The sequence below is a fragment of the Hemiscyllium ocellatum genome, chromosome 33, assembly GCF_020745735.1.
Source record: "Hemiscyllium ocellatum isolate sHemOce1 chromosome 33, sHemOce1.pat.X.cur, whole genome shotgun sequence".
NCBI lineage: Eukaryota > Metazoa > Chordata > Chondrichthyes > Orectolobiformes > Hemiscylliidae > Hemiscyllium > Hemiscyllium ocellatum.
The window spans coordinates 10,945,751-10,958,395 of record NC_083433.1 but is presented as its reverse complement, the minus strand read 5'-3'; the positions used below and the strand labels follow the sequence as shown (position 1 = coordinate 10,958,395).

General features: G+C 46.4%; 1 protein-coding gene across 2 annotated transcripts in view; it reads right to left on the bottom strand.

Moving 5' to 3' along the window:
- The window catches only part of si:ch211-51c14.1 (protein kinase C and casein kinase substrate in neurons protein 1), a 75,420-nt gene that overhangs the window by 19,646 nt on the left and 43,129 nt on the right, over positions 1-12,645 (bottom strand). For both annotated transcript variants that reach the window (XM_060849294.1, XM_060849295.1), the window contains exon 5: positions 9,903-10,058. In XM_060849294.1, coding sequence (XP_060705277.1) covers positions 9,903-10,058 — 156 coding nt within the window. The remainder of the gene's footprint in view (positions 1-9,902; positions 10,059-12,645) is intronic.

Genomic DNA, 12,645 nt, shown 5'->3' with positions numbered 1-12,645 from the left:
GGTTAGGCCACTTTTGGAATACTGCATGTAATTCTGGGCTCCCTAGAAAGATGCTGAGAAAGTTGAAAGGGTGCAGAAACGATTTATCCGGATGTTGCCAGAGTTGGAGGGTTTGAGCTCTAGGGAGAGGCTGAATAGGCTGGAGCTGTTTTCCCTGGAGCGTCGGAGGCTGAGGGGTGACCTGATACAGGTTTATAAAATCACGGGAGGCATGGCTAGGGCAAAGTCTTTTCACCGGGTGGGGGAGTCCAGAATTAGAAACATAGCTTCAAAGGTCAGAGGGGAAAGATATAAAAGGGACTTAAAGGGCAACTTTTTCACACAGAGGGTGCTGCTGTGTGGAATGAGCTGCCAGAGGAACTGGTGGAGGCTGATGCAATTACAACATTCAAAAGGCATCTGGATATGTATATGAATAGGAAGATTTTAGAGGAATATGAGCCAAATGCTGGAAATGGGACTAGATTTATTGGACGAGTTGAACCAAAGGGTCTGTTTCTCTGCCGTATATCTCCATAGACCGTATAAACTTTATGACTCTAATATTCACCCATCCTTCAAAATATGACAAACAGATTATTCTCTAATCACAACATGGGAATAAAAGCAAAATACTAAGGATGCTAGAAATCGGAATCAAACACACAGTCTGGTAACATCTGTAGAAAAAGAAAACAGCTGTATACAGTCCAGTGTGCCTCAAGAACTGAAAATGTTTTAGAAATGGGCTTTTGTCAAAAGTATTAAAAAAAAACACATGCTGCCTGACCTGTTCAGTTTTGCCAGCATCCTGTGTTTGTACCATAACATGGGATGTAGCTCTGTACAAATAAGCTTTTCTGACATTAGAACACTGGCTTTGGGATCCTAAGATTGTAAGAAGTGCTATAGAAAGGCATGACTGTTATAAATCAACAGTGGGTGCGGTAAAATCCTGAGAAAATCTACAGCCACAGCATTCATTCCCCTTAATGTCACTAATTGCGTCACTGCACGATTGGGATGGGATGTGAGATAAGAGTAATTGTAACTTTTGTACATTCATCAATTGGACATACATTCCCTAGCACTGAATATAAGCAAGCCAATTCTTTTGGTGCTGGCTTCTTGTAACTGAACTTTGCTGTCCATTGCTACATGGATAGGCGGAGAATTGGGAACCCTGAAAGAGACTTATGATTAAAACGTGAAGATATTCTAGCCTTCAGTCTGGTAGTTAGCATGTTGTTCTACACTGACGATCTTTGGTTTGAACTCATGACATCAGATTTTTGAAGCTCTGTGGGGTGGGGGGCTCATGAACCCTGTGCTGCCCCAATCCTGCACTTAAGTTATTTTAAAAATAGCCAGGTTAAGGTAAAACAACAAGCACCACATACCAAGTTGGAGTAATCAATAAGATGCCTCTCATTTGCCAACTGAAGTCAACACAGAAATAAAACTCAGTGAACGCCAGCCAGGGGATTCAGGCAGCTACAATCCTGAGCCGGCAGCTTTTGGCCTTTACTATTGTCAATTTTTTCTACCTGCAGTTCAGAGGACAGCTATACCCTGAGGTCCTTTCATCTGCCTTGATCGCTCCTGTCTGAAACCATGGGGCTGTGGCTCTGTCATTGCAGGAGGATTTCCTACTGGCCCCGATAGTTTCAGGAGCCTGTTGTCTATCTTTGTTCAGATAGCAAGTGAACTTCTCATTCAGTTGTTGACACAGCAATGCAGAGTCATTCCACTCCTAATCTGTTCAGTACCAAGGCATAGAAATGGTTGAAAAATGTCATGCTGGAAAAACACAGCAAGCCAGGCAGCATCCGAGGAGCAGAGAATTGACGTTTCAGGCATAAGCCCTTCTTCAGGAATTGTTCTGAAATGGTTCCAACGTTAGGGTCCTACCCCATTTGCTCCAGGCCTGTGCTGTCATTGTGTTAAAAGGGGAAGAACCTAGACATTTTTAAAAATAGACTGATTTTCAAAGACATTATTACATCGTCTAGAGCAGTTGGGACTTGAATTTGGGCCTTCTGGTCCAGACATACAGCTACTACCACTGCCACAAGAGCCCATAAGGGGATGAATCCACATTTCATATGAGTGGAATAAGTCTGGATCTGTACCTGGAGTGTCATAACCACAGACCAAATGCTGGAAAGTTGAGTAGCTTATTTCTCAGCCAGAGCAGGCACTGCAGGGCCTGGTGACCTTCAGCAGTGCTGTAAACCTTCTATAATTTCAGATATTTTAATCAACCTGTTCACAAGACACATCCCTGGAGCAGATGGGGTTTGAACCCAGATCTTCTGGCTCAGTGCTTACCACTGTGCCACAACAGCCCTCAAGGGGGAGGAATATAATTTGAACCAGCAAATTGGTGACCCTAGATCTGTGCATTGATGGCCTGTAACAGACAGTGATAATTGAGGTGCTAAAACTGGTTCACCACACAGACTGCAAAAATACAAGGGCCGTATGGCATGGATTGTAAGTGCTGTTCTCACTAACAATGTCAACTTCCCACAAACAAAATTAAAATATTTGCTCCAACCCAGTGTAGAAAAAGACAAAATATTCTCACTCATGACAGGACTGAGAACATGAGGGCACAGTTTTAAAAGTTTAACAGAAGCAGCAAAAAGGTGAGATGAGGGAAATAATCTTTTATTGCAGCAAGTGATTAGGGTGTGGAATGTGCTGCTGAAGAGAGTATGGTGAAGGCAAATTTAATCAAAACATTCAAAAGGGAATTGGACTGCTTTTAGGAAAGAAAGCACTTCCAGGGTTACAAGGAGAAGGCAGGAAAGTGGTATGAAGTGAATTGTTCATTTAAAAGTCCAGTACAGACACAGTTGGGCTGAATGGTCTTCCTCTGCACTGTAACAAATCCGTAATTCTGTGACCTTTGGCCTGAAGAATAATTCAGCCACATCTTGTACTTCAGATTGCAAACAGGACATTGTGTTAAATACTGGCACAGAGGTAGCGTCCCTCCTTCAGGATCAAGAGGTTCAAGTATCACCTGTTCCAGATGTATCTCATACCCTGTCTGAACAGGTTAATTAAATTAACCATCAGAAGCTGGTAGTGTCTGAGGATTTCTCAGGAATAGAGGGGAAATTGTTGCTTGGGACAGGAAGATTTGATCATGGGCACTGGTCTCGAGGGGAGTTGTGAGAAGTTCCAGCATCAGCCTCAGGAGGGATGTGGATTCAGCGCTGAGGTGGGATTTATGTACAGAATCTGAGGAAATACTCCAGGAGAATGCTATGTTCTTTGAATATTAACAGGTTCCTGTTAAACAAGGTAGCAAACAAGTATCCGGGTTAGGCAGGAATGTAGATTTGGCGAAAGTGAGGACTGCTGATGCTGGAGATTTGAGTCACGAGTGTGGTGGTGGAAAAGCACAGCAGGTGAGGCAGCTTCCAAAGAACAGGAAAATTGACATTTCGGGCAAACGCCCTTCATCAGGAATGAGGCTGGGAGCCTCGGGGGTGGAGAGATAAATGGGAGGGATTGGGGTGGGGGAGAGAAGGTAGCTTGAGAGTGTAGTAGGTGGATGGAGGTGGGGGGTAAAGGTGATAGGTCAGAGGAGAGGGTGGAGTGGATAGGTGGGAAGGAAGATGGATAAATAGGACAGGCCATATGGGCAGTGCCGAGCTGAAATTGGAATAAGATGGGGGGGGGGGGGGGGGGGAAATGAGGAAACTGGTGAAATCTACATTGATGCCATGGGGTTGGACGATCCCAAGGCAGAAGATGAGGCATTCTTCCTCCAGGCCTTAGGTGGTAAGGGAGTGGCAATGGAGGAGGTCCAGGACCTGCATGTCCTCAGTGGAGTGGGAGGAGGAGCTGAAGTATTTGGCCACAGGGCAGTGGGGTTGGGTATTGCAGGTGTCCCAAAAATATTCTCTGAAGCGCTCTGAGAGTAGGCGTCCAGTCTCCCAAATGGAGAGGGGACTGCATTGGGAGCAATGGATACAGTAAACGACGTGTGTAGAAGCGCAGGTAAAAAAACTTTGATGGATGTGGAAGGCTCCTTTGGAGCCTTGGACGGAGAGATGTGGGTGCAGGTTTTGTAATTCCTGTGGTGACAGGGGAAGGTGCCGGGAGGAATGTTTGGGTTGTTGGGGAGCATGAACCTGACGAGGTAATTGTGGAGAGAACAGTCTTTACAGAAAGCGGATAGGGTGGGGAGGGAATTATATCTCTGGTGGTGCGAAGGTTGATACAATGTATATGGATGTTGGTGGGGTGGAAGGTGAGGACCAGGGGTGTTAACATAGAAAAATACAGCGCAGTACAGGCCCTTCGGCCCTCGATGTTGCGCCGACCAAATCCTACCTAACCTACACTAGCCCAATAACTTCCATATGCCTATCCAATGCCTGCTTAAATGACCATAAAGAGGGAGAGTTCACCACTGCTACTGGCAGGGCATTCCATGAACTCACAACCCGCTGCGTAAAGAATCTACCCCTAACATCTGTCCTATACCTACCACCCCTTAATTTAAAGCTGTGTCCCTTAGTAACAGCTGACTCCATTAGCGGTAAAAGGTTCTCAGTGTCTACCCTATCTAAACCCCTAATCATCTTATACACCTCTATCAAATCTCCCCTGAACCTTCTTTTCTCCAATGAGAACAGGCCCAAGTGCCTCAGCCTTTCCTCATACGATCTTCCTACCATGCCAGGCAACATCCTGGTAAACCTCCTCTGCACTCGTTCCAATGCCTCCACATCCTTCCTATAGTATGGCGACCAAAACTGCACACAATACTCCAGATGAGGCCGCACCAGAGTCTTATACAACTGCAACATGACCTCAGGACTCCGGAACTCAATTCCTCTACCAATAAAGCCCAGTACACCATATGCCTTCCTCACAGCACTATTTACCTGGGTGGCAACTTTCAGAGATCTGTGTACATGGACACCAAGATCCCTCTGCTCATCCACACTACCAAGTAGCCTACCATTAGCCCAGTAATCCATCTTCTTGTTACTCCTACCAAAGTGAATGACTTCACACTTAGCTACATTGAATTCCATCTGCCACCTTTCTGCCCAGCTCTGCAACTTATCTATATCCCGCTGTAACCTGCCACATCCTTCTTCACTGTCCACAACTCCACCGACCTTTGTGTCATCCGCAAACGTGCTCACCCAGCTTTCAAGCCCCTCCTCTAGATCATTTATAAAGATGACAAACAGCAACGGCCCCAAAACAGATCCCTGTGGTACACCGCTAGTAACTGCACTCCAAGATAAACCTAGTCCATCAACTACTACCCTCCGTCTCCTTCCAGCCAGCCAATTCCTAATCCAAACCTCTAATGCACCCTCAATGCCATACCTCCGTAGTTTTTGCATTAGCCTACCTTATCGAACGCCTTGCTAAAATCCATATATACCACATCTACTGCTTTACCCTCATCCACCTCCTTAGTCACCTTCTCAAAGAACTCAATAAGGTTTGTGAGGCACGACCTGCCCTTCACAAAACCATGCTGACTATCCTTGATCACATTATTCCTATCCAGATGTTCATAAATCTTATCCCTTACAATTCTCTCTAAGACTTTGCCCACAACAGAAGTGAGACTCACTGGCCTATAGTTACTCGGGCTGTCCCTACTCCCCTTCTTGAACAAAGGGACCACATTCGCTATCCTCCAGTCTTCTGGTACTATTCCCGTTGACAATGACGACATAAAAATCAAGGCCAATGGCTCTGCTATCTCCTCCCTAGCTTCCCAGAGGATCCTAGGGTAAATGCCATCAGGCCCAGGAGACTTATCTATTTTCATCCTTTCCAGTATTCCCAAAACCTCCTCCCTACATACTTCAAGGCCATCCATTCTAATCACTTGTGACTCAATATTCACACCAGCAACAGAGTCCCGTTCCTGAGTGAATACTGACGAAAAGTATTGATTTAGTGTCTCACCAATTTCCTCCGCCTCCACGCACAACTTCCCACTACTATCCTTGACTGGACCGATACCTAACCTAGTCATCCTTTTATTCCTGACATACCTATAGAAAGCCTTAGGGTTTTCCCTAATCCTACCAACTAAGGACTTTTCATGTCCCCTTCTCGCTGCTCTTAGCTCTCTCTTCAGATCCTTCCTGGCTACCTTATAACTCTCAATCGCACCAACTGAACCTTCACGCCTCATCCTTACGTAGGCCGCCCTCTTCCCTTTCACAAGGGATTCCAATTCCCTATTAAACCACGGCTCCCTCATAAGACCCTTTACTCCCTGCCTGACTGGTACATACTTATCAAGGACACTCAATAGGTGTTCCTTGAACAATCTCCACATATCATTAGTGTTCTTCTCCTGAAGCCTGTTTTTCCAATCCACGCATCCTAACTCATGCCTCACCGCATCATAATTTCCCTGTCCCCAGCTATAGCTCTTGCCCTGCAGTGCACACTTATCCCTCTCCATCACTAAAGTAAAAGTCACCGAGTTGTGGTCACTGTCCCCGAAGTGCTCACCTACCTCCAAGTCTAACACCTGGCCTGGTTCATTACCTAGAACCAAATCCAGTATAGCCTCACCTCTTGTTGGCCTGTCTACATATTGTGTCAGGAAACCCTCCTGCACACACTGGACAAACACCAACCCATCTAACGAACTCGAGCTATAGATTTCCCAGTCAATATCTGGGAAGTTAAAGTCCCCCATAACAACCACCCTGCTACTTTCACTCTTCTCCTGAATCATCCTCGCAATACTATCCTCTACTTCTCTCGGACTATTGGGAGGCCTGTAGAAAACACCTAACAGGGTGACCTCACCTTTCCTATTTCTAACCTCAGCCCAAACTACCTCATATGGCAAGTCTTCCTCCATCGTCCTTTCCACCACTGTAATGCTATCCTTGACAAGCAATGCCACACCTCCCCCTCTTTTACCCCCATGTCTGACCCTACTAAAACATTTAAACCCTGGAACCTGCAACAGCCATTCCTGCCCCTGTTCTACCCACGTCTCTGTAATGGCCACAACATCGAAGTCCCAGGTACAAACCCATGCTGCAAGTTCACCTACCTTATTTCTTATACTTCTGGCATTGAAGTATACACACTTCAAGCCACCTTTCTGTTTACAGGCACCCTCCTTCGAAATCGATGCCTTGTTCCTAACCTCCCTACACTCAAGGTCCTGTACCCTGAAGCTACAGTCCAGGTTCCCATGCCCCTGCAGAGTTAGTTTAAACCCTCCCAAAGAGCACAAGCAAACCTCCCCCCAAGGATACTGGTGCCCCTCAGGTTCAGGTGTAGACCATCCTGTTTATAGAGGTCCCACCTTCCCCAGAAAGAACCCCAGTTGTCCAGAAACCGGAATCCCTCCCTCCTGCACCATGCCTGTAGCCACGCATTTAACTGCTCTCTCTCCCTATTCCTCGACTCTCTATCACGTGGCAAGGGTAACAAACCAGAGACAACAACTCTGTTCGTTCTAGCTCTGAGCTTCCAACCTAGCTCCCTGAAAGCCTGCCTGACATCCTCACCCCTCTTCTTACCTATGTCGTTGGTGCCAACGTGGACCACGATCTGGGGCTGCTCCCCCTCCCCCTTAAGGACCCGGAAAACACGATCAGAGACATCACGTACCCTTGCACCTGGGAGGCAACATACCAATCATGAGTCTCTGTCATCCCCACAAAACCGCCTATCTGTACCCCTCACTATTGAGTCCCCAAGAACTATCGCTCTAACTTTCTCCACCCTTCCCTTCTGAGCAATGGGGCCAGGCTCCGTGCCAGAGGCCTGAACCTCGTTGCTTACCCCTGATAAGTCATCCCCCCACAAGTATCCAAAACGGTATACTTGTTCTTGAGGGGAATGACCGCAGGGGGTCCCTGCACTGGCTGGTTCCTCCCACTCCCCCTCACTGTCACCCATCTGTCTATAACTTTCGGTGTAACTACTTCCCTAAAGCTCTGATCTATGACCACCTCTACCTCCCGAATGATCCGCAGTTCATCCAACTCCAGCTCCAGTTCCCTAACACGGTCTTGGAGGAGCTGGAGATGGATGCACTTCTTGCAAGTGTAATCAGCAGGGATGCTAATGGCTTCCCTCACCTCGTACATGTTGCAAGAGGAACATTGCACTGCCATCCCTCTAAAAAGTAAGCTTTAAAACTAAATCTAAAGAAACAAACAAGCAAAATGCAGCACTTACCTGCTTGCCACAACGGGTCTTATTATTAGGTTAGAGGAGGAGGGCGGGTGGGAGGCTCTACCCCTGTAGTGCCTCGGGTTCCTCCCTTGCGCGCTTATATAAGAAAAAAACCCTACCCAGGTAACCTAGCGCGGCACCAGCTTCCGGGTCCGCTAGGCGCTTAAAAAAACTTTAAAACTTTTAGCTGTTTGAAAAAAACCACGAACTGGACTTACCCCGCGACTTCAAAAACACCACCAGACAGCCGTTACTTGGTCCGCCGAGAGGTGTTCTATCCTTGTTGCGGTTGGAGGGGTGAGGTTCGAGAACAGAGGTGTGAGAAGTGGATGAGATGTGCTAGAGGGTATCAACCACCACGTGGGAGGGGAAATTGTGGTCTTTAAAGAAGGAGGCCATCTGGTGTATTTTGTGGTGGAAATGGTCCTCCTGGGAACAGATGCAGAGGAGGAAGAGGAATTGGGAATAAGGGATAGCATTTTTGCAGGAAGCAAGGTGGATGAAGGTATAATCCAGGTAGCTGTGGGAGTCGGGTTTGTAGAAAATGTCAGTTTTGAGTTAGTCACCGTTGATGGAGATGGAGCGGTCCAGGAAGGGGAGGGAGGTGTCAGAAATGGTCCAGGTGAATTTAAGGTCAGGGTCGAATGTGTTAGTGAAGTTGATGAACAGTTCAATCTCCTCATGGGAGCATGAGGTGGTGCCGATGCAGTTATAAATGTAGCGGAGGAAAAAAGGTGAGAGTGGTGCTGGTGTAAATACAGAAGATTGACTGTTCCACATAGCCAACAAGGAGACTGGCATAGCTGGGGCCCATGCGGGTGCCCATGGCTACTTCTTTCGTATGAAGGAAGATTTGTTTATGGATTTGATCATTACCACATTGCTGTTTGGGGAACTTGCTGTAACATTTTGACATTGATACCCTTTACAATACTGCCTGCACCAGGGATGTAAATATTGTGTCAAAAGTATTATATATAAACTATTAAAATTATATCATATAACCATTTAAACATTAACAGCTGTATTTATTAAAAATAAAAGCATTCATACGTTCCTTCTTTCAGCTCTATAGTTTAAATTATACTCACCACATATGAAAAAACAGAATGGATAAATCTACAGGAATAACTGTAGCTAATATCCTCAAATGCAATGAACGCCTTTCCAAAAAGGAAGTCTCCTTTCTGCAGATCTTTTTCAAATCAGTTTTAAACATTTTCTGTAACATATGAATGACTAGACCAACACTTATTGATTAGCCGTTTACTATTTTACATCCCTGGACTGCATTTTTTTAGATTAGATTAGATTACTTAGTGTGGAAACAGGCCCTTCGGCCCAACAAGTCCACACCGACCCGCCGAAGCGCAACCCACCCATATCCCTACATTTACCCCTTACCTAACACTACGGGCAATTTAGCATGGCCAATTCACCTGACCCGCACATCTTTGGACTGTGGGAGGAAACCGGAGCAAACCCACGCACACACAGGGAGAACGTACAAACTTCACACAGTCTGTCGCCTGAGTCGGGAATTGAACCCGGGTCTCAAGCGCTGTGAGGCAGCAGTGCTAACCACTGTGCCACCGTGCAGCCCACAATTTTCTTTGGTACAAAGCCATTCTAAGGATGTGAAAAGTGTTGATTAAATGCAAATGCGTTTTTTCCTTTTGGCATTGATGCACACAACATGCAAATTTCCTTACCTTTTCTACTTCCTGGTTGCACTTCTCTCTTTCACCCTGGAGTTTGCGCTGCTTTGATGTAGATGTTGCCTGGTTGGCCTTGCCACTATTTTCACGGATGATGGCCACCCGCTCCTTTTTGCGTTTGGCGTGGTACAGTTTCTTCAGCTTCTCTGTCTGTGCAAGGGGGTTAAAGATGATGTGCAGGTTAGCGTTTCCATAACCTACTTGGTGGAGGGGGCATGGGCATTTGAATCATAGAATTGAATAGAATCCCTACTGTGTGGAAACAGGCACTTCAACCCAACAAGTCCACACTGACACTCCGAAGAGTAACCCACCAGGACCTATTACTCAGAAGGGCTTTTGCCCGAAACGTTGATTTCGCTGCACTTTGGATGCTGCCTGAACTGCTGTGCTCTTCCAGCACCACTGATCCAGAATCCCTAACTAAAGCACCTAACCTACACATCCCTGAGCACTATGGCCATACCAAATTACCCAATTCACCTAACTTGTGCATCTTTGGGGTTGTGGGAGGAAACCCATGCAGACACGGGGAGAATGTGTGCAAACTCCATATAGATGGTCGCCCAAGGCTGGAATCAAACCCGATTAAAAAGTGAGGTCTGCAGATGCTGGAGATCAGAGCTGAAAATATGTTGCTGGTTAAAGCGCAGCAGGTCAGGCAGCATCCAAGGAACAGGAAATTCGATGTTTTGGGCAAAAGTTCCTGATGAAGGAACCCGGTTCCCTGGCATGATGAGGCAGCAGTGCTAACCACTGAACCACCATGCCACCCTGAAGAGAATCACCGCTATTTGAGCAAGGTGGAACAGAATCAGAAAAGGTGCACAAAGGAGTGTTGTTCCCATTAGCAGATAGTACAAGGATGAAGGGCATGGGCCAGAATTACAGTGAGAGATGAGAGAGAACACTTTTTAAAGCAGCCATGAGCAATGACCTGAAACTTGCTGCACACGGAGTTTTCTGAAAGCAGAGACGATCAGTGATTTGAAATGGAAATTGGATGGATTGGAAACTGGAAGGAATAAATTTGCACGGGCTATGGGGATAGAACAGAACACTACCGAGATTGGTGTACACAGCTGGCATGGACTCGATAGGCCATGTGTCTTCTTTCTGTGCCAACAAGTGTCAAGGGCCCTTAAGATGCCCTGATGCCATAAAGATGATGAGTTCCCAGGGACAGAACAAGTGAAATAAATTCAATCAGGGCTTTCAAAACATTAACTCCTTCCCAAGGCACAAGATTAAGAAAAAAAAACTCAGCCCTTGGTTCATGGTCTTGACCATTAACCATCTCTTGCTTGAAAAGGGCTGAGGGACTGCAGTTTTTTTAGATTAGACTTACAGTGTGGAAACAGGCCCTTCGGCCCAACAAGTCCACACCGACCCGCCGAAGCGCATCCCACCCATACCCCTACATTTACCCCTTACCTAACACTACGGGCAATTTAGCTTAGCCAATTCACCTGACCCGCACATCTTTGGACTGTGGGAGGAAACCGGAGCACCCGGAGGAAACCCACGCAGACACGGGGAGAACGTGCAAACTCCACACAGTCAGTCGCCTGAGTCGGGAATTGAACCCGGGTCTACAGGCGCTGTGAGGCAGCAGTGCTAACCACTGTGCCACCGTGCCGCCCACCGTGCCAGTTATGTGGAGAGACTGGAGAAAGTGGGTTGTTCTCCTCAGACCAGAGAAGGTTATGGGGATATTTGAGAGATTTTTCAAAGTCACGAAGGGTTCTGATAGAGTAGACGACATTTCCTCTGCTTACTGATCAACAGAGGCAACGGATTTAGGCTGATTGGCAAAAGAACTAAATTGTTACAAACTGGAATGCACTTCTTGAAAGGATGACAGAAATAAAATTAAATAGTAACATTCAAAAGGGAATTCGATAAACACATGAATTCTAAAAATTCGCGCATAGGATGTGGGCATTGCTGGCTCCATCCCTAGTTCGAGTAAAAAGTGAGGTCTGCAGATGCTGGAGATCAGAGCTGAAAATGTGTTGCTGGTTAAAGCGCAGCAGGTCAGGCAGCATCCAAGGAACAGGAAATTCGACGTTTCGGGCAAAAGCCCTTCATCAGGAACTTTTGCCCGAAACGTCGAATTTCCTGCTCCTTGGATGCTGCCTGACCTGCTGTGCTTTAACCAGCAACACATTTTCAGCTCCATCCCTAGTAACCCTCGAAAAGGTGAGAGTGAGCTGCCTTCCTGGAACTGCTATAATCCACAAGCTGTAGGTATATTCACAATGCTGCTAGAGTGGGAACTCCAGGATTTCATCCCAGTAGCACAGAAGGAAAAGCGATTTACTTCGAAGTCAAGATGGGGAGTGGTTTGGAGGTGGGTGTTGTTCCCATGTATCTACTGCCCTTATCTTTCTAAGTGGAAGTGGTCATTCATTTGGAAGGTACTGCCTGGGGAGGTTTGGTGAATTTCTGCAGTGCAATGTGTAGGTGGTACACACTGCTGCTACGGAGAGTGTGAAAATGGCATAATTTGAAGGACATTAGGGAATAGAGCAGGGGATGATACAAATTTGGCCAGCTGTTTTTGTTTTCAAAAAAAGCCAGTGTGGACATGAGGAGCTGAATAGTTTTCTTGTCGGCTGCATGACCCCAAGAGAGATATTTACTTGGAAATGGTTTGTCAGCTGAGTACAGGAGAAGCTTTGTAAGCCTCATGCACCAAGAGTGACCACTTGACTGATATCCCAGAGGAAGCCCC